The sequence below is a fragment of the Parasteatoda tepidariorum genome, chromosome 7 (genome assembly GCF_043381705.1).
Source record: "Parasteatoda tepidariorum isolate YZ-2023 chromosome 7, CAS_Ptep_4.0, whole genome shotgun sequence".
In the NCBI taxonomy this organism is placed as follows: domain Eukaryota; kingdom Metazoa; phylum Arthropoda; class Arachnida; order Araneae; family Theridiidae; genus Parasteatoda; species Parasteatoda tepidariorum.
The window spans coordinates 92,422,705-92,446,259 of record NC_092210.1 but is presented as its reverse complement, the minus strand read 5'-3'; the positions used below and the strand labels follow the sequence as shown (position 1 = coordinate 92,446,259).

The 23,555-nt window shown below is 33.1% G+C and overlaps 1 protein-coding gene across 8 annotated transcripts in view; it reads left to right on the top strand.

Annotated features, from left to right (window-relative positions):
* LOC107443911 (plexin-B) overlaps nt 1-23,555 on the top strand; it is a 193,497-nt gene that overhangs the window by 99,604 nt on the left and 70,338 nt on the right. For 2 of the 8 annotated variants that reach the window (XM_043047550.2, XM_071182956.1), the window contains 2 exons: nt 6,832-8,043; nt 19,237-19,410. In XM_043047550.2, the coding sequence (XP_042903484.1) occupies nt 6,880-8,043; nt 19,237-19,410 (1,338 nt within the window). In that variant the 5' untranslated portion in view covers nt 6,832-6,879. Of the gene's footprint in view, nt 1-6,831; nt 8,044-19,233; nt 19,411-23,555 lie in introns of all 8 variants that reach the window. The other 6 variants (XM_043047548.2, XM_043047549.2, XM_071182957.1 and 3 more) reach the window with 4 other exon arrangements.

Genomic DNA, 23,555 nt, shown 5'->3' with positions numbered 1-23,555 from the left:
TTTTTTTAATGGTGTGAGTAATATATTTACCTCGAATCGAAATTCCGTTACCAGTTTCTAATGTAAACAAAGTAAAAGTTATAGTTTGTCTATGTAAATAACTTCCCTAGTCATTCGTCTATAACAGTGACTATGGTAACGAGGTATAACTATTTCAAGTAACGATGTTTAGAACAGTTTTTACTCGGGTCGGCGAGAGAAAGGGAATCTTACAGTGTTAGCCCTAGAGTGAAGAGAGGCTACCCTTGCTGAAATGCGCTATTCCAGTTTCCATAGTAGCAGACTTTGTGGCCAGGGGAGTTCTTACCGTAGACAAACCATCAATCTTAATTTATAAGCGTGATAAGAAATTTTTAAACTTCATTATTATTCTTTTTTATTTTGCTCAAAATGTTTACCTCTGAAAGAATGCGGGAACGTATTCGGTGACAAAAAGTTCGAAATGGTATTGTGATCTTGATGATAAATTTACAGTCCCTGGTCAAATTATTAGACGCTGTATAAAATCTTAATTATCAGGTGATACTATGCAGGATTTTACGCGACTGAAACCGGTTTGCACTTGTTTACGTTAGTGTATCAATGGGTAAAATGAGACGATATTATAATATAAATTCGACGAGTGGATACATTAAATGGTATATTATTTAATTATAGAATATTTATTATATCAGGTATTATAAAAGTGTATTATAATAATTAGAACAAATTATTGAACGCGCTGTAGTAATGACACGTTTTGCACGAGTTTAGATGCAATACTTTTATATTTAAGCATGCATGTCATGAGTTTTTTTTTATATACTTCCTACTTGTATTTATTTTTAACGTATTGCATTACAATGTTAACCATTTGATCGTAAGCAAGTGCAAACACTCTCGTAAAAACAATAAAGCTGTAGAGTATCACCTATATATAATTAAGATTTCACATAGAATCTTAGAGTGTATTTAATAATTTGGCCTGTACAAATCACGAGGAGAAAGTAATCTGGATCAATAAAGAGTTTTATCTAATGACCAGTTTTCCCACATATTTTTTATTTTAAAGCACTTTATGCATAGTGACTTCCTGTTCGAATCCTAGTTATGACTGAGTGCAGTAACTTATGTATTTATGGGGTGAATATTGAGTTTAAAGCAAAAGATGGCTTATAATTTTTTGACATAATTTTGGTAATTATTATTTTTCTTCTTACAGTGTATCGATAACGCAGGATAACTCTTTCATAATTTTTTAATCCTGTAACTGGGGTAGAAATTAAGAAAATTTTGGCACTGGACCCAAACAACAGTCACTAAAATATATCCGTACATTTTTTCCTGTGTCAGAAGTAGTTTAAGTGAATAATAACGGTTCACAATTCTGATGAATTAAGTGCAAAACAGGGAACTAAAAATCAAAATGAATAAAAAAGCGTACTATTTCTACTGCATTCGATTGTTTTGTTTAGTGTGATTATTTTATGATGGTCTGAGACACATTTGAGTGGTCCTAGAGACTTTTGAATTCTTTGTTGCACCTGAATTGTCAATAAATATTTACCATCGTAGGAGAGGTGATAAAAATGAAAAACTAGTCATTTTAACATAATTCTGTAGTTTTGTAAAACCTGAAAAAGTTTTGGCTTGTTGTTATTCTTATGTACACATAGATGAGGAATTTTTATCAATAGGAAGAAAATGTTTTTCTTAATGTGCATATCCTAATCATGATTTTCTTTTTTCACACTCTGCCCTATTATCTTGCTCAAATGTTAATAAAATACTTTTTATGCATGCATTCAAGTTCAAATACATTTTTTTTCGATGTTAATATAGTTTTTTTCAAGTATTAATTCATTCATTAAACTTAATTAATAAATTTTAGTTTTATGTGGGAGTTGTAATTATTTAATAAAAAGTAACTAAAATAAATATTTTCTTTGTGGACTTTTTTTTTATATTACTTCTTTTTTTATTATTAAGTACTTAAAATAGTGCTTAAGAGGCTTTGAAAATTGGACAGTGCACCCTGACTAGTGAGTACAAAATATCAGATACTGTATCCTGACATTCTTCGCTGCTATCCTATGATTTATCAGTCATCCATTATCAGGCCGCCTTCCGCGAACAAAGCAGATCAGTGCTTCGAACTAAGTGTTCGATCCCGAGAGATGCACCCCCTTTTTTTTGTTTTCATTTTGATGGGTGGCTGCCTAATCAAGAGAACAGTTATTGGACATTAGGCGCGATTTATTACACAGTAAAAGGACCCAAAGAACTGAGAGTATTCGATAATAGAAAAATCTAAGGGGTGGAACAAGGTTTCGGGTGGTGCTCCGCGATTGGATGCGATAACATTAGCAGAAAACTACGTTCTATCTACAGAACTTTCAGGCTTCAGTCAGCAAATTCGTGGAAATTGTGTTCCTTTATTCGGTAAATAAGGGTATTTTTTCCCCTTTAACGTCTCGGTTTTGTTTTAAAAGGGAGTACTTGTTTAGAAGAGAATGTCTTCCGTTATACAGATGGTACTCTGATAATAGAAGAGATTGAAACTGGAGTTGTTCCAATCAGCGAATGAAGTGGACGAATTCTAGGAAACTTTTTGTTCCGATTGAAAACGATTTTCATGGAACAAAATAAGTGACTTTGCTCTAAAAGGAGCTTATGTGGACAGCATGCATGGTCAAATTATTTGTCGCTATTTATAAAATAAATATGAAAGCAGTGCCGGATTACCCAGTAGGCCAGACTAGGCCCCCCCTTAAAATGGATTTTTTGAAAATGAATTTAAAAAAATTAAGAAAAACAATGATTTTTTTAAAAAAAAATAAAATCAATTTCAAATATATATTAAAATTTTTTCAAAATGTTATGATTATTTTTTAGTTCTAATTTAACAAAATAAAGTAAAATTTAATTTATTATTATTTACTTTTATTTTAAATATACTTTCTTAAATGAAAAGATATCATAAATACTTTGAATAAATAAAAAATATACGAGAAAAACTACTTAATCGAAGGGCCCCGAAAATTTGAATGGCCCTAGGGCCCCGCGTACGCTTTATCCGGCCCTGAATTACCGTAAAACCTCGCTACAACAATTATTTTGCGTACCCAATAAATATACTGTTGTAGAGGTATATATTATTATATCGAGGGCCTACGTACTTTAGGAACTCAATAAGATTTTTTTTTAAAACTTTAATGTTATAGATGTATTAACTATAAATCTATTTATATAATATATAAAAATTTAGTTTGCAGAGTGGTAATTATGGTCAAGTATGAAATCAGAAAGGAATGTTACATCTGTGACTTCTTAGGAGATAAGGGAGGCAATTCTAAGAATGGAACAGTTTTGGGGGTGGTCAATGTACATCAAGGATGGCGTATTGAAATCTGAATACAAAAGCCATTCACTGTGGTGAAAAGTTATAAGATAATTAGCAGTGAGTCTTCTCTTGTCAGAAAAGACCGGAAAAAAGGGCAAAATATGATGAAATAAGATTTTTTTGCATTTTTTTGAATAAATGGAGAAAATAAGTTTGAAATTTGAAGGAAAAAAAATCGTTTTACAGGGTTTATTGCCATATTGAGAGGTGGATAGCATTAATTCATATACAAGTTCGTCGGGAACATTATTGTAATAGAGTGTATCGAATATTGTAGTAGCGAGAGTCTTCCTTTCAAGAAATCACCCCCCGAAGATTTTTTTCGTTTGTAATATACGTGATCCCAAGATATTCATTGATTTTGCCTTTCCTTTTTCCCTCGTCAGACTTAGTTCTTAACACCGTTTATTTTTACATATTGTCAATGTTTTATATTGACGCAGCTCGAAATGAGTGCTTAAAATATGCTTATTTTTAATGTTCAACCCAAATTTAACAATTAAACAGGAATTTCGTACCTCCTTACTTTTCTCTAAAGATGTCACTACGTTCGGGCTACTAGGTAGATGTTATTGCGTTTGGACTTCTAAATGATCAAAATGTCTTGTTTATGGTAAGCCGTGCTGAGGCCTTCTCTGTTCTATGAGGTATGGTGAGCTGATCATATCGTCAGTGTGTGGGTGGTTGACCACTTGGATCAGTCTGCGTAGAGTACGAGGGTGCGCGGTATGGGTCATTGCTAAATTGTTCTACAGTAAAGTACCCGACTTCGCGTGCAGGTCGTTGGGCTACCGAAGCGGGGGTGCCATCCCCTCTGCAGAGGATCAAAATTGTGATGGAATGTCTTCGAATCGTCCTCGGGGATGTTTTCCAGACCGTTGCCAAAAGCCCATTCTGCAGCTCTAGTGAGACGTAAATGAACAACAACAACACCTTGTTGGGAATTCTGTATATAGCGCTGAATCTTAAAATACAATTTCTTTCTTCTTTTATCGTATTTGGTAATCCCTAGAGCATTCATTAACCTCTTCCCTGATGATGCCGAGTTAACTCGGGCACGCATATATTGGAAATATATATCATCCCGAGAAAACTCGGGCTTAGCAGAATCTGTGAGTACATTTTGTTTTATTACGTTTTTACTCGGACGGAAGCAAAAAAAAAACAAAGAAAAAAAAAACATAATCTGCTGTGAGTGGGAGTTTTGATGTTGAAACTGCACAACGTGTTTTGTGTGATGGTTGATGAATTGACTTATCAATAAGAGGCGTATTCCTTCACTGACGTTTGAAAAGTATCACTTTGTGTTGTCCCTTCTTTTATCCTACAAGGACTCATATTTAACTTATTTCATTGGTCCGAGATAGTAAACTGATTTTAAATTTAATATTTCTTACCCATTAAAAAAAAAGAATTCAAATTTCAATTTGAAACTTATGCATTATGTTTTATTTTAGTTCCTTGCATTTATTAATAACAAAAATATATGCTGATTTTTTAAATTTTTTATCTTTAAAATAATAAGTAGGGGAAGTGATTAAATGACTTTGCATTAACAATACACAACCACCAACATCAATAAGTTGAGATCTGATATTCAGCAAATTCTACGGATCGCTAAAATAAAAATTTATAACTCTTTTTTTTTATATCTGAAACAAAGTAATTAATTTTTGTTGTTGCACAGTATGAAAAGGAAAATTATGTAACTGTGAGAGGCTTGTTAACTTTAGTTCAGAGCATTGTTATAAATAATTAACAGTCATAAAAAAAATAAATAAATATTAACGCAGAAAAAAGAATCTGTGCTGTTAATACTGGGATCGAATTGATTCCACATAAAATATTCATTAATTCCTCTTTAAAAAACGTATACTTTGAAGATATTAAAAGAAACTTTCTGGAAGGAATCAGATTTTGTGAATTGCCTTCTCTAACATTGCATTTCAGAAGATAACATAACTTAATTGTAATTTATAAGTATAGTATTTTATGAATTTTATTATTCAAGTTAATTTATGAATACAATATTTCTGAAATGTACTAAAAGTTTCATTTGGGTTGAAATTATGTCAGGATTCTTATTTTCTAAATATTTCTCTTTAAATATATTTAAAATATCTTTTAAAATACCTAGGAATAGTTATAAATGTCTAGAAATATTCTTTAAATATCTAAAAATATTTAGAGGTATTTTTTTAAAAAAATACATATATATTTTTTAGTATTAGAAATCATTTTTTTTTTAAATATTTCGAAATATATTTTGTAGTTTATTGCTAATTTATATCCTGCCCAAATGTCTCCCTTCGTTTCGATAAAATCGAATTAACAAAACCAAAAAGAAGAAAAATAATAAAAGGAAATTTTTGAAAACTACGTTTTACAAGTAGTTTTTATATGGCGTTGAACAAGCAATCCAGTTTACGACTTCATCTACGTAGCCTTGCTATTTTAAATCCAATCCAGAAGACAAAGGAACTCCTGGATTAAGTTTAGGGAGAAATTTGCCTTTGTGGAGAACTTTCTGATGGAACTAACCCGCATTTTAGTTACATGGTGAGGAAAATCACGTAAACCTCCCACGGTTAACCTGACATCAAGGGTACTATGATCCGTCTACCACTGAGGATATTTTACTGTGGTGCTGCCGGGGGCGGAATTCGTATCGGCTGGGATTCAAACCCAGTTCACCTCATTGGGAGGCGAGCGTTCTATCCCCTGAGCTACAACGGCTCTTTACAAGTAGTTTGTAAAATAAATAAATGACATTTTACTGAAAATAAAACGCACGCTGCATTATTTTCCAAATAAACTCCCCGAAAATCCGTTTCACTTCTTTCATAATGAACTTCTATACCCGCTAAAATGTACTTCGCATGTCTTTTTTTTTTTTAAATTGTGTGTTTATCGTTTGAGGTCTTCTAAAAATAAAATAAGTTAGTCATTTGCAATATATATATATATNATATATATATATATATATATACTGAACGATTTTGATGAAATGTACATACAATGATACAATACAAAACAAATAACCAATCAACAATTGTAATACACACGCATGATCATGCGTAACACTTGTTGGAGTCGGAAGGTATGAAACAACGGTTGCAGAATAAACACAGAAAAAAAAATGGCTTAATACTTTTTACAGGCCCTGCAGCGTGATTTCATGGTTGAAGTAAGGCAGTTTATCATTTCCTGTGGCAATTGGCCTGAATTGTCCTGTGGTAATTTCATACCTTCCTACTCCACCGAGTGCTACGCACGATCATATATATATACTTTATACCATATATAGTATGTACATAAAGTATATATGAAGAAATATATAAAGTCTATATGTAAAGTATATATATAAAGTATATGTATATAAAGTTAAATAACAAGCATAGTTATAACAAGGGCTTATATTGAATGGTGTTTTTTTCTTCTTTTTATAGGTCAACACTGATATGATTTCAAGGTTGAAAGGCCAAGGCTGAGAAGAAATGGAGGTGTTTCCTCTCCGCCTAACCTTATCTAACGGTTGGTGGAGAACAATCCCATGGTTCATCCTGTGTTCAATACTGCCCATGGTTGTGGCGGCGGCGGCATCCTACAACACCCCCAACGAAACAATCCTGTTTCAACACATGGCCGTAGACCCAGTCACCGGTAGAGTCTACGTCGGTGCCACCAACAGGCTCTTTCAGTTCGACTCCAACCTACGTCTGGAACACTCGGTGCTGACCGGTCCGGTGGACGACGACATCAACTGCTTTCCAGGCACCTGCTCCTCCGAACAGAACCTGGCGGGGGTGGACAACGTCAACAAACTCTTAGTGATAGATGAAAATTCCAGGAGACTTGTTGTGTGCGGTAGTGTGTACCAGGGTGCTTGTAGGCGTCATAGCTTAGATGACATATCGGACGCCGAAACGATGGTACCTCTGCCCGTCGCCGCCAACGACGAAACCAGTACAACCGTGGCCTTCGTGGGTCCTGCGCGCTATATGGGCAACCCGTCTAACGTGCTGTACGTCGCCACGACGAACAGCCGCCTGGGACCCTACCGGGACATGGTGCCTGCCATCTGCAGCAGGAGTTTGGAGGTTGGTAAAAAACTATTCGCTGTGATCGAAAAGTCTTTCTTAGCCATTTCGCGTGTCGACATCAGCTCGCAACTCAGAGATTATTATCTGGTGGATTACGTGTACGGTTTCCATTCGGGAGACTATGTGTACTTCGCCACGTTGCAACGACGTTCTCACCTGCGTTCCTTAGAGGAGTGGGGATACATCTCCAGACTGGCGAGGGTGTGCGTGACAGACGCGGCTTACGATTCGTACGTGGAGACGACCTTGCAGTGCTTGGGTTCAGACGGCAGAGACTACAACCTGCTGCAGGATGCCCACTTGGTGAAGACCGAAGAAGGAGATGTTCTGGTGGGAGTGTTTGCCGCCAGCAGGGATCACACGGCTCGAAGTTCGGGGAGATCGGCTATCTGTGTTTTCTCGATGGCCGAGGTGGAACACAGGTTCACTGAGAACATCCATCTGTGTTACAACGGGAGTGTTCCGTCCAGGGATATGAATTATATTGCTGGAAGTATACAGGACTGCCCTGAACCTGGGGTACGTGAAGCCATTCTTTCCACCTTGCTTTCCTCACAGGTATCCCCCTCTTTTTTGTTTTGTTCTTTTTTTTTGTTTCGTTTAACTATCAAGATCACCGGAGATGAGGTCTTTAACCCCTTCCTTCTCGCTTCCGTGAAAATGGCGGGGTGAAGTTTCGCCCTCTATTTCTCGCTCCCGTGAAATTTCCGTGCTGGAGTGTTCAGTAGTAACGCACCAATAAGAATAAAACTAATTCATTTCTTTTGCCCGGAAAACATTTTATTTCTCATTTTACACACCAGATGGCAGTTCCAAGATATTTTTAAGGTCATTGTAGATAGTTTATTTTAAACTGGATGTCAGCACTAATCAAATCCGTGTATTTTGCAAAATAGGCACTTTTATGACCGTTTTCTAGAAAATTAACCAATCGTTAAGGGGTTAAAAAAAGTCTTATGTGGAATGTTGAATTGTAGTGAGGCCTTGCTTCGTTTCACAACCCAGATCACCGATTGAGCGCCAGATACGTTTTAAAAATCTTATATGGATCGTTGAATTGTAGTTAGGGGGATTTTTTTCGCTTAAGGTCGCCAAATGAGTACCAGATGTTTCCTAAAAACCTTTTGTGGAATTTTGATATCTAGTTAAGTGGTTAAACCTTACTTCCCTTTGGCCCAAATATTGTTTCTAGATAAATTTGGTAGCAATTTCAAAATAAAAACAAATCATTATGCGTCGATCATTAGAGCAAATCTTCATATAAAATAGTCTTGATTTGATATATATATATGTAATATGTGTTCCAGTTCTTTTTATTTGCTCCATACCATATTGCTCCAGCTGGCTGTTTCCTTTTGCACTTTATTTTAAGGCTGTTTATCGTTAGGCTCTTTCGCCATAAGTAGTAACGCTTTTAAAAGAACAGAATGCAATATGCTATTTTAAATGTATAGGCTGAGTTTTTTTTCCCTCATAATAAGTGTTCCCTTTCGTTTAGTAGCCATTATGCAACTGAAACAAAATTCGGTTGAACTAGTGATTTCCTCTCGATTTATTCGAAAAAATGTTCGTTGCTTGACGCAACTGAAACATTTAGAACGTTTTTTTTTTTGTCACGTGACAGCACGATAGCTTCAAAAGTTAGTTCGATAGAACTATTTCTGATCAATACTTAGGCAGATGTCCTCCGTATGGAGAGCAACCCGAATAAAATTAAAACTTGGTTATGTGTTACTAACACTCCGTTACAATTTTATATTGTCCTGCACTCGACTGATAGTTAAGACACGGTTCCCTTTAGAATACCGAAGTCAAGCATCACTGACTGCGGTCAATGTGCGGGTGGGTGACCACTTGGATCAGTCTACGAATGGACAGGGGTGTGCGGTATGGGTCCTCGTTAAACTGTTCTACCATGAAGTACCCCTCTGAAGAGGATCAAAATTGTGATGGTATGTCTTCAGATCATCCTCAGGGATGTTTCCCAGACCGTCGCCAATAGCCCAATGTGTTTCTCTAGTATACAATAGGCGACGTAAATAAACTACAACAATTTTATATAAATAATACGCTCATTAAATAATGGTACATTCATTTTTAGTTTAGAGATGCAAATATTTCGAATTACTTATTAGCATTTTTAAAGCGATTTCAGGATCCAAAACGATGATTCGATCTTCATTAGGAGTAGCTTAATTCATGTTTTTTTATTTGCTACTACTAAAAGTAAATTACCAATATTTTATTAATTATCTTTTTCACAAGGTAGTAGCAATTACATTATCTCATTAGAGTTCTTGATACAGACTGAAATTTTTTTTATACATAAGTATTTTGAAATTGTGCAAAAGATTGAAAATTACCAATCCCTGATGACTGTAAAAAGTACTGTTATCCTGTTTTAAAAATTTAAAATATACAATCATACGAGTTTAAATTATTTAATAAGGGAGAATCTTTAAAAAAAAAAATGATAACTCTTCATCGTGGTATCCGAATTCGTTTGAAATAATTTTTCTAAATTAAACAAATCATTCAATTCTAATTTTTAAAAAAATGTTGTTAATATTTTGAAATATTTAAAGAGCAATATTTTAGATAACAGACACAAATATCTATAATAAGAACGAAACTTTTCTAGCAGACGATAATTTATAAGTCACAGTTGAGACAACGCGTAAGGCGAATATAGCCTACGTGATTCGCAAATAAGTTTCTTCGATGGACAACCCTTTTATTTCGATAGTCATCTAATGTTCCAATCGAATTAGGAAACTAGTCACAATCGAATAGCGATTGAACGAATGGAAGAGGCCGGTTTCAGTTGCATAAGAGTGTAGTTTACTCCTTTACCATATTGTTCCCACTCGCTGTTATAACCCTTGCACTTAATTTTAAGGCTGTTTATCATAAGGCCCTTTTGCGAACATTTTGCAATACATTTGCAATACTAAGCGAACATTTTGCAATATGCTATTTTTAATGTGTAACTCTAGGTTTTTTTTTCCCTCCAACATAATAAGCGTTCCTATTTGTTTAGTTTATTCCATACCATATGGTTACCTCTGGCTGTTTTCTCTGGCTCTTTTTTAAGGCTGTTTACTGCAAGGCCCTTTCGCCATATGAAGTAACTTTTAAGGGAGGGAACAATGCGCAATATGCTATTTTTTATATTAAAAAAAATTGTGTTTTTCCCACATGCATAACGAGTGTTAGCATTCATTTATTTTGTTCCATACTAATATCGTTTCCTTTATCATAAAGCTGTTCATGAAAGGCCTTTCCACCGTTTGGCGTTTTTAGGAAATAATGTGCTACTTCTTTTTTTTTTTTATGTATATATATGAATGTTAGAGAGTCAGAATTAGTAGTTAGAATGTCAGCCAGTCACTTCTTTGCTGATATGAAAATGGTACGAAATTTCAAAATAACAAAATACGCATTCCCCCCCCCCCCGTAAANCCCCCCCCCCAGTAAAAAGCATTTGGGATGAAAGCATGCATTGCTCTTTAGTCTTAATTAATCTATCGCATTGTTTTTTATGTGCAAAAATGGAGAGTTAATAATTTATTTTAAGAAGTTTTATCAAAGTTCTAAAATGTCGCAGAATTTGAAAAATCTGTTTTTGAAAAGCCTGTTTTTGAAAATATAAAAATGTTTAATACTTCTTAAAAGTTAAACATTTCTGTATGGCTTTTCATTTAAACAATTCTTTTCAAGGAAATGGTATTTATGGAACATAATTTAAAATTTATCTCGAGTTCAAGAGGCACTAAAATTGTGTTTTGTTCATTTATTTTCTTTGGCGAACGAGTTTTAAAAAGCAGCCTTAAATTTGCCCCGTTTTGCTTTTAGGTCTACGGAGCGAAAAAAAAAAAAAAAAATGACCACCCTGATCTTACCTACCGAACGTAGGATCACTCTCTTGACCGAACTACGGGGAGCCTATTTTCCAAATTGCGTCTATCCTCTATATTTTAGGGTCAGAAATCGGAATCTGTTGGAAAAGAAATGTATGTTTATGAAGAGAAAGTACCTTTTTGTCTCCGATTTTGTAACTTAAATATCGTCTGCCTATTTGAGGTTACCCCCTCGAAGCATTAAGATTAAGTCCTAGAACGTGAAGATCGGATCATTAGATCGAAAGTTATTCAAGGTCCGTTTTTTTTTTTTTTAGCACTGTACCTATGACTTTTCATTACAAAAATGGTCATACGGTTCATGAATGAATAATAAAAGAACTCTCTCTGATTCAGCAGGAACACACATTGTTTGAATGTTTTCTTCAATAAGTAAGGTGATCTCCGAAGCAAGGAAAGAGACACTCTCTGCTTCAACAGCCGGTTTTTGTTTATATTTAGAGCTAAAAGGACGCCTTAGCTTATTTAGCTGCGTATCAAAATGAACACTCGACTAGTTGTCCATTGATTCTAGCCTCAGATTATTTTAAATACTCCTTTCTTTTAGATTTTATCAATGATAGTACGTAACAAGGTTAATAAACTAAAGCCGCTAATATTATGAGTCTTTGGCATTTTTTTCTGCTGTAAGATTTGTTTCATTAGAAAATATTGTAATAGTTCAAAACACAATTTAAAGCAAATTTTTTTCCACAAAAATTTTTGAGGAAAAAAGGAAGAATTTTTATACCGCTTAAGATTCGAATCATTTTATTCTTTAGATGTGTCTTAAATTAAAAAAAAAAATATTTGGAATATGAAAAATGTTTTTTTTGGAGTGATCTTGAAGGGCATTTTCTTACCTTCCTTGAATTTATTTATCCCTTCATTTTTTTTCTTCCCTATTTCCCTACCACTTTTATTATTATTTAAAGTACTCCTGCACTTATTATAGCTTTCTCCTTATATTTTTTTTGCCTAAATAGTTTTTGTATTCATCATTTATTAAAATTATTATTGCAGTTAATACATTACGTAGAATGTAGGTAATGTATTTTACAGTGAGGGTGGTTCAAATATTACGCAAGCACCTAACGTGAATATATATATATATATATAGAATGTTGAATTGTANNNNTATATATATATATATATATATATATATATATATAACTAATGCTTTAACGCATTTTAATAAAAATAATAGGGAGATTTCGCAAATTTACTTTAACTTCCGTACGTAAGATTTCAAGAAGTTGCGCATGCGCACATCTAGTACGCATGCTCTAGTTTTGATGAAATGCGTTCGTGAAAAAAATTATGAAACGTAAAAGGCCAGCGTTGGGGAATATCATCATAACTAAAAAAATCATAGCAAGCATTTACAAGGGTTTCTTTAAAGCTAAGTAACGATTCGTGCGGTTCTGTGAGTAGAAACATTTGATAGATTATAGATGATATTCAGCGATAAAGAATGCAGCTTATTATTTATAATATTTAAAAATCATTCAACTTCTATTGATTATTTTAACTAAATGGGATACCTGCAAGTGACGTAGTGTGGCTATCTCGATCCTGATTGGTTATTGAAACGTGGCATTTGCTTACGCTAGCAACTGTTCTTTTTATTCTACTTTGAGGAAGGCAAGCCTGTCAAGTACCAATTCTCTTAAGTAACGCAGCCTATAATCTTTCAATTCTATATGATAACACAAAGACAGGCACGAAGCCACGTAGAACACAAACAAACTTATTATGCATCGAAGTTGCCACGAAACAAAAATATATAACAGTTACAATTAAATACATGAACAAATAATAAATTAAAGTTAAGTAAAAGAAGTAGACTAGAAAGAATAATATTTCAACAAATTTGATTTACTATACGGCTCTCTATTTAATTAACTCAACGTTAATTAATATTTTAAGTTATGTAGAGAGACTTAGCTCAACTTTAATACTCCATATTGCTGATAATGATTAGCTGGTGCTGACGTCATATGCATGGGTATGGGTTGTCTTCTTCTTCTTGGAGTGCAAGTACCCAATTGTATACAAAAATAAATGTGATTTTGAAATAGCAAAAATATATCTAGTTTCTTAAGAAGTGAGTGCCAACCATAATGTTAATCAAAAACCAATAAAATTAATTTTTTTTTAATCAATGGACCCATGGCTGTAAGATCATACGATTCATTTCTAAATTTCATCAATATATTTTTTCAAATCCGGATTCCATGTAGGTTTAGAATTTAACAGCTATAAACAGCGTGCTTTGTCTTTGTAGCGTAAATCACGCCCATATAAAGGTGAGCATGCGCAGTTGCTTCCATCTTACGTACGGGAGCTAACGTCGTCCTTCATTTTTGGTCAGTAGGAGCATGAGAAATGCTTACGTAAGTCGTTAAAATCCACTGATGGTTTTTAAAATTATCGTAGAAAGCGGAGTTTAAAAAAAAAAAATCAACAAAAAAGTTGTGTATTACGATCACTGGTTAGCCATGGGTCAAATGCTTTTTTTTCTTTTCTGGATGGACTCCGTTAAACATTTCAAATCATGGGTTGCTGTCATCAATTGGATGTTTGGATTTTCATGTCCTGCCTCTGCACGTGTTTCACAAACAATACTTTTCCTTCATTCTTTATTTATATTGAAATCACCATTCAAGACAGTCATTATGCGTTAATAATAGAAAAGAATATAGAAATACTTTGAATTATTATTATGTATAAATACATTAAAAATGCCTGCCAGTGAAAATAGAAAGAAGCAACGCATGCGCACTGTTTACTGTTACTCTTGAACATAGTTGAAAAGTGTGTGGAGGCCATCTAATCCGAACCAGGATCCATTTTTCCTATGGGTCATAAAGCGGAATGAAATATTACCCTTAGAAAATTTTCAGATTTGGAAAAGAACTTTCTTCGAAGACTTCCAGAGGTTGATATTTTTGAATACTAAAGAAAAATGTAAAAAAAATTCCAAAAGACAACTTAGCTTACGTAATATTTGAACGATCTTTCAATTTTGGTTTTTCACTGTATTTGTATTCGCGATTTTTCCCTACCCATAATAAATGTTATATCATTCATTAAATCTTGAACGCATTTTTGTACAGTGAAATCTCCAGGAAGGACCACCTCTATTGACGACCCTTTTTGGGAGGGCACTTTCCATTGTGTTGAAGAAAACCTTTAGGAGAGAGACCATTAAAACCTCTCCTAGAGACCGGGCAAGCATCCGCATCGAATGCGGTCGAATAAGGAAACACGAAAAATTATCAGAACTAAAAGTTTAACAAAACAAATAAGTAGATTAAAATGTTTTCACAATATTTGTGTGAGGCAATGATTCACGTTTAGAGGTGAAAATTAAGTTGAGGGAATTTTTTTTTTTTTTTTTTTTTAGAAAAAACAAGCATTTTAAACAAACACTCTTTTCATATTTCAAAGCTAACTAGTCTTTATGTTATGAAATTAAATATAAAATTAAACAAAAATAAACATAACTGTTTATTTATTTTAAATATCTTTATCATTTATATAATTTTATTTTTACACATAATTATATCAGTTTGGATCATTTTTGGAGGCTCTAAATTTTATTCATAGATCCATAGTCTTTTGCCTGATGCCAACAGAAGTGGCAGAAAATGACACTGATTAAAATCGTTTGTGAAAAGTCATGCACATTCGATAACAATTTTGAACGACCCACCTCGCTCCCGAGAGGTTTCACTGTCGTACCATCCTATGGAACATCTCAGAATTTAGTATTTTGAAATATTTTTATTGTCTTTATTTTAAAAATATGTTTTCGAAAGAAAGAAAGAAAAAATGGTGCCCGCGAAAAATGAAACAAGAAGTATTTGGTAACTCCGTATCTTTAATTATCATTGCACTTGTGGACCCTGCAATGGTTTTAGGCGTTTAATACAAATATATCTTAAATGTTCGAACTGTCCTGAGTTTTCTGCAAATGTATCTGTAAATGTTTTGTAAGACTCGCAACGATTATTTTTAAACCCCGTTTTAATGCTTTTCTATCTTTCTGTGCTAGCAAAGCTGCAGGGAACAAAATGGTAAGACTAAGCCGGAGCGTAATATTACGTCAAAAAGCAGCGCGTGCAAAGTACCATATCACGTAATATTACGTCAAAAACAGGTAATTTGGTTTAAAAAAAATGTATTTATCTATTTTAACCATTCAGGTATTTTCTTTGGCTTTTACAGTCCCTGGCCAAATTATGAGACATAACTATAAGATTCTATGTAAAATCTTAATTATATAGATGACAGCTTTATTGTTTTTACGCGCAATTGTTCACTCATCATGTATCAGTTGGTTCAATGAGACTATATACATTTATAAATAAAGAATATTATACTATATTAGTATATCATGATAATTAGACAGACGCCCTTTAGTTTTTAAATAATTTCATACTTTACACGAGTTTATAGACAATACTTTTATATTTAAACACGCATGTAATGGGTTTTTATTCAGGAGCCTTTTTATATATATTTCCTATTTGTATTTATGAATAAAGAATATTACATTATATTAGTATATCATAATAATTAGACAGACGCCCTTTAGTTTTTAAATAATTTCATACTTTGCGCGAGTTTATAGACAATACTTTTATATTTAAACACGCATGTAATGGGTTTTTATTCAGGAGCCTTTTTATATATATTTCCTATTTGTATTTATTTATAACGTATAGCATTACAATGCTAACTAATTGATACAGGAGCGAAAACAAATGCGAGTAAAAGCAATAAAGCTGATAATTATAATTTTACATGGAATCTTAGAGTGTGTCTCATAATATGGGCCAGGCACTGTACGTCAAAAGCAGTGCTCGTAAAATACCGTATCGCGTAATATTACATCAAAAACAGGGTTAACATTTATTTATTTTCTTCGGCCTTTAAATGACGCGGCTTATTGGGGATCCCCAGTTTTATTTAATTAATTGTTCCACTTCAATTATCATTTAATTTAGAGGTATATATATTTTTTTCTTCATACTGTGATGAATACATTAATAGGAAGAGGGTTACCGCGTCCACTTATGAGATTTTTCACGATAGCCTCATTAACAAAAACATTCACTCTTTAATTGGAAGAGAGGGGAAAAATTCTTTAATCATGCGGCTTTTTATCACCGCCCCCCTCCCCCCCATACTATCTCCATTTCTCCGAGACGCCTAAACGACTATGGGAATAAAAAACTCGTTTTTATTTTATTTCTTCCTTCCTACTCTCTGCAATGCATTGAGGATGAAGAAGACACACAGATATTATTTGGTGAAGTGCTTGACTTGGCAGAGAATTATTGCGTCACTTTTCCGAGATAATAAGATACACTACTGTATTGGATGACCATTCGGCAAAATGGGTGAGGCTCTTGGAAAACACTTTCCGAACGTTTTCATATTTTACTTTCATGCATTACACACTCCCTGCGTTTTTAAAAAGCGCTTAAAGGTGCTTATTTCAGATTTTCGTTTTCTAACGCCCTTAAAGGTGCTTTTGTCATGGGGTGTTTTTAAAAAAGTGCTTCATTTTCCCTTTTTCAAAATGAGATTTTTCCTTTACCATGTTGATTTTCGCTACAAATGATGCAAAAAGACACCATTCACATTGTTCTATTCAACGTTTTTACACTTCATTTATTCAACCCCAATCTATTTCGGCGTATTGTCAGTCCTTAGCGTATGACAACGCCATTCGTTTGACATGTTTCAAAATTTCAGGATTTTTGACAATTGCCAAAAGGTTTTTTTTTTGACATGACGGTTAAAACAAGATAAAACCGTCAATTGTCAAAAACTTTTCAATTATGATATTTTTTAAAGTGCTTAAAAATATTTTTTGAGTGCTTGAAAAACGCTTAAACGGTGCTTATTTTTTGTTGAATAATTTGGCTATGCACCCTGTGTTAACATTGTAATGCAATACATTAAAAATAAATACAAATAGGAGGTATAATCTGTCTTGGTATGTTTAAAATATAAAAATATTGCCTACAAATTCGTGCAAAACATGTCATTATAAAAACACTATAGTGCGTCTAATTATTATAATTTGATAATATAATAAATAGTCTATATTGATATAATATACATCGTCTAATTTAACCCATTGATACATTAACGTAAACAAGAGCTGTCGTCAAAACAATAGAGCTGCATCACCTGATATAATTAAGATTTTACATAGACTCTCATAAGTGCGTCTATTAATTTGGACCGTATATCCAGTAAAAGCTGTTCTATGATGCGTCAAACAATATTATTTCTGAACAGTATTATAATTCCATTCGAGGAGTTGTCCTAGTTTTTAAAAATACAAATACTTTGTTTACTTGAAACAGATTTGTATGGAAGATTGTAGTCGAAATTCTACCCTGTTCAATTCATATTAAAACAAATTCATGTTGACGGCTCCTTGAACAATAATAAAATTCCAAAAAGAGAATGAATACGTAACAAAATGAGTCCTAAAATACACAAGAAAACTCAAAGTTTAATTTCATTTTTTCCCCAAACGTTCAAATCGTCTAAAGTGAAGGGAAATCAAATAAATGTACTACTATCGGCCTCTATATTGAGCAGCGACAATACGCCTTCGATCTCATCGATTTACGATAACTTCAGTTTTGAAGGATAACGAAGCCTCTTCTGTGTCTCTACCGCCATCTCTTGGCGTTTTTATGAAGCTTACTTTATGGTGTTCATCTACAATGAAACTGAACTGTAGCTACCGATTCTAAATGATGAAAGCTGCTGTAGCTACTTTTTATACTTAATAAATCAGAATGAAAATTTTTAATGGGTGTATACTTCATCAGCCGGCAAGTGTGAATCAGTATTTTAAGAGGCACTTTAAAAACGCGAAATTTCTCAAATATTCTGAATCGAACGTAATTTAAGATTTTATTTCAATGGTTCAAGGTGTTTCGAGAAAGTTAAAAGAATGAATTAATATCAAGTCTATAAAGCTACACGAATTTAAAGATAAATGTTCGTTTTTACTTTTCTATGGTAATTTGCACTACCGTATTATATTAACGTCAAAAGAGATTCGATTAAATACGAACGATATTAAGGTTCAAAATTTCGAATTGGATAGGAGAGGGGACCTTTTTAAATGTGCGGACCGCCCATTTTGTGAAGAGAAAAAAAAAATCTTGAAGCCAACTAAATATGCAAATAAAAAATATATTTATACATAGACACGCTAGATTCCATTTATATAATACTGATTAGTTGGTTTTTTTTATATAAATAAAAAAACACAAATAAGAAAATAATTTCTGAGATCCTACGATACATATTTAGAAGAAACGAGTAATATATATACATATATATAATTACTCGTTTCGAGTAATTATATATACGTTAACGAGTAATATATATACATATATATATTAAAGTCAATTCCATCTTAGGTCAGCCAAGAAAATTTTTTATTTTAGTTACTTTTTATTAAATAATTACAATATTTTCTCTCATATAAAACTAAAATTTATTAATTAAATTGAATGAATGCAATAATCTTAACTGTATTAAAAAAACTGTAATCTTAACTGTAGAAAAAACTGTATTAACATCAAGTAACTACAAGTTTTAAAAAAAAAAATTGTATTTGAACTTGAGTACAATGAATAGAAAAGTATTTAATGAACCATTGAACAATATAGTATATTGGGAGAGAGTGTGTGTCATTAAATGGGAAGAATTGGAGGGGAGAAAAATGGATGCTTAAAAAAATTAGAGGCCGTGGATTGGAAAAATAATGTGTATATGCTTTGACGGTTTCCCTTTGTTTCAGAAGGGAGGTAACATTTTTAATTTCTGTGGTGAATCTCTGAAACTAAATGGAACCCTGCCCATCACCTCCTTTCCTCTCATCACCTACGACAACATCACTCTTTCCTCTGTGGTGGCCACAACTACATCGCATCACGTCGTCGCTTTCATTGGAACACGGAACGGATCACTCAAGAAGGTATGCTTTTTTCCATTCTATTTCAATATAAAAATAAATATTTTTTCTTCTTCTTCTTTATATCAAAAGCTGATGGAGCTTTCTTCGATATACATTAAATAAACCACCATACTCTTTGTAAATAGAGTTTCCCCTCACTCCACACTTTTCCCATCTCTGATACCCTTGATTTTCTCTACCCCAATATATATATATATATATATATATATATATATATATATAAGTAACGACCAACCATCGTTGGGATTTGAACGCGGTTCACCTCATTGGAAGGCGAATGGTTGCCATCTCGGCTCTGAATGTGATGTTGTTTTTTTTAATTTTTTTTATATAAATATATTCGTCGTTGAACAGCCAATTCAGTTTTGGGTTTACGACTACTAATGTTCAACTCCATAGCCTTATAATTTTGAACCAATCCAGAAGACAAGGAAATTCCTGGATCAGTACCCACAGAGGTATTGATTTGTCATGGGAACATGGAGGACTTTGAGACTCGACAGATTTAACGTGCATCAGTTACCACGGGGAGTCTTCGGCCGGCCTGGGATCGAACCCACGAGCTATTGGATACGGGCCCAGTGCCCTACCAATCAGGCTATTCCGTCCTGATGAATGTGATAGTTGAAAAAGTCGGATTTTTGATTTTTTAAGAAGTTTTATTTTTAAATTTTTATTTCTTTAAAATAATTCGACAGCTCTCATGCTGAATTTTTTTTATCTAAATTTTCATGGTTTTGAAAGTTCAGTTTGTATAATTTGCAATTCCAGATAATTTAGTACAAGGCTACTTTCCACCGTGTTTATATATTTATTCTGTGTGGTGATTTTAAGTAACTCTAACTTAAGAAAAATTGTCCGCGTTACTTCAGTTTGCATAGTTAAAAGTTGCTAATTTCTTGATAAATTTTCATCCGTCTCAGAAAAGCAGTTCAAAAACTCTTTTAAAACTGTGAGCGTTCACAAACTACCTATTTTATTGCACTTATCTGCCTTTTATGAATGCTGCCTTTGTTAGCTCTTCGAAAGCCTTTTAAATATTTCTTCCCCAAAACACACAAAATTAAATATAAATCTTTCATAGTTTTCAAAATTAATGGCATAGGAAATTCCATTAAGTCTTTCTCTTAAAATACTCTTTTATGTTGCTACATGCTCGTTAAATCTTTTTAACGGTTCCGGCCGAAATAAATGCTAACCCCCCACTCCCCCCTTTTTCTCACACCCTTTAAAAGTAGCCGGTGAAACAGAAAAAGGTCTTAAAAAGAAAAGGATGGGGGAAAAAAATAACTTCTACTTTTACTTTTTTTCTTCTCGTTTGCTAAAAGTCGCCCTATCAAAGATTTTTTCTTCTCTCGCTGCTTTTACGATTTGTTTCAAAATAGGTAGGGAAAATATATTTCTATTTTATTTTGTTTTGATTGAAAAATACGTTTTATCTTTTATAGTTTGCTATTTTGATTTTAATTAATGTCAATCGATTGTCTCTTCGTATGAAGGAATTCATTTTAATTTGTATTTTACAATTGTGTGTCGATTGTTTTTCGTATGAAGGACTCCTGTTTCATTTGTGTTAAATAATTGTTAGTCGAATTGTTCTTCGTATCAAGGAAATCATTTTCATTTGTATTCATTGTTAGTCGATTGCTCTTCGTATGAAGAACTCCTTTTTCATTTGAATTTAATAATTGTTAGTCGATTGTTCTTTGTATGAAGGAATCCTTTTTCATTTTTATTTAATGATTGTTAGTCGATTGTTCTTCGTATGAAGGAATTCTATTTCATTTGAATTTAATAATTGTTTGTCGATTGTTCTTCGTATGAAATAATAATTTTTCATTTGTATTTAGTCACTATTTGTCGATTGTCCTTCGTATGAAGGAATCCTTTAATACTTTTTCTTGACTAAATAAGATCATGATACTTGATATTTAAATATATTTTTCTTTTTCAATCATCCAGCTGTATTTGCATTGAGATGATAAGAGGTATTAAGTAAAAAGTTCAGTGGAAAAGCGTGTGTCATTTTTAAGAGTTTAATTTGATTCAGTTCTGGAATATTCATGTTGTAAAATTAATTCGGAGAATGTATTTCTTTAGAATTTGATTTAATGAGCATCAACTTTAGAGTATCTATTTATATTATGAAATTATGAGTTAAGTGTGAAAAACACATTAAGTATTGTGGTTTAAGAATTTGATTAGATAAAATAAGCTGTAGAGTATGAAGAGTTTAGTTGATGAACCTGTTGAAGATCATTTATAAGATATTTATTGAATAAAAATCAACTATAGAATTTTTGTATTATAAAATGAAGAACTTAGTGGAAGAGCGCTATTTTTCAAAATTTACACAAAGATCAGCTAGGAAGTATTTAACTTTTCTCATTAAAAATGTATTTCATTAAAGATTTGCCTAATGATCCAAAAAGGATAAGGTCTGCTATGTAGACTGACGAAAAAATCAAATAAACTTAAATGACATACAAATACAGAAATAGACATACTATAGTAACGATTCTATAAATAAGAACATTCTTCAGTGTCCAAACACCATTTGGTGATGAGAGGAATTATCTTGTCTATAAGACCAGAACTATAGAACAGTCCCTGGACGAACTATAAGATTCGTTGTAAAATCTTAATTCTCAGTAGTATATACTATACAGCTTCATTGTTTTTACGAGACTGAAACCGGTTTGCACTTGTTTATATTCGTGTAACAATTGGTTAAATTAGGTGATATATGATTTAAATTCGACGATATGTTATATAAATATAGACTATTAATTATATTGTATGTTATAATAATTAGATCAAATTATGAGACGCGCAGTAGTGTTTTGATAATGACATGTTTTGCACGAAGGCAATTCTTTTATATTTAAACAAACATGTAATGGGTTTTTATTCTTTATATACTTCCTATGTGTATTTATTTTTAACGTATTGCATTACACTGTTAACCAATTATTACACGAACGTAAACAAGTGCAGCAGGGTAAAAACAATACAGCTGATAATTATAATAGTGCGTCTAATAATATGGACTGTTTGTAAGGAAGTGTTGCTGCAAATGCATTATTGTTCTCATAGGCTTAATTATTTCAAAGGTCGAGTTATTTTCCTATCTACTGGATATGCAATACCGCTTTCGAAATGTAGAAGCAAGTTTTAAAAGTGGAATATTTCCATCTTTCTCCTTATTCGTGGAAGATATATGATTTTATGCATTCAAAAGCTGCGTTTGAGGCGTTTTTCCTTACTCATTCCGACTTTCTTGCTCGCAATAATGTGGCCCGACATGTTGCTGGAGCTGTTTCGAAGATGCGAGCTAAAAGCTGATTCTCTCGCGACGCCATTATAGTCAATCGCGTGTTTCCATGTGCAAAAGGGAGAAATAGATTCAAATACATCACCCTATGCCGTCACTTATTCCACATAGTATGGTAACAAGTCGTGGAATTGCATAGAACAGAATGAAAAAAAAAAAAAGAGCATTTCCGAAGTATAAACTGACACGCTAACAAGACACAGTTAGTTCCTTTGAAGAAGATGAGAGGAAGTTGCAGGGAACCATAAAAAAAAAAGTTGAGGCCGAAGCGAGCGCCGAGTGCTTTATGGTTCATCTTTCTCGTGCAATGGATGGAAAAGGAACGAATGAAAGACGCGAGAGGGCAGAAAAAGAAGGAAAGGAAGTGCTTTTACGATCAGGAATTTTTACGAGCAGGATTCTGAGTATTAAAACGATATCCAGAGGACTGTCATAGAAAGATTGCTCGTCCACCCTCCCAAACGACAATAGGGGATGCCTCTTTCGAAAAAGGGAATTTTTCCAAACCTACTCAGGAATAGTGTTTCGATTTTCATATAAACAGGGTGCGTAGCGTTTTTAGAAAGTGCTTAAAGGTGCTTATTTTGGATTTTTAATTTTTAAAAACCCTTTAAAGATGCTTTTTTCATGGGGTGTTTTTAAAAAGTGCTTAATTTTCCCGTTTTCAAAATGAGACTTTTTCCTTTACTATGTTGATTTTCGCTTCGAATTATGCAAAAGGACACAGTTCACATTGTTCTATTCAGCGTAATTAATTGTGAAAACGTTTTCACAATTAATTAAACCCCAATCTATTTCGGCGTATTGTCAG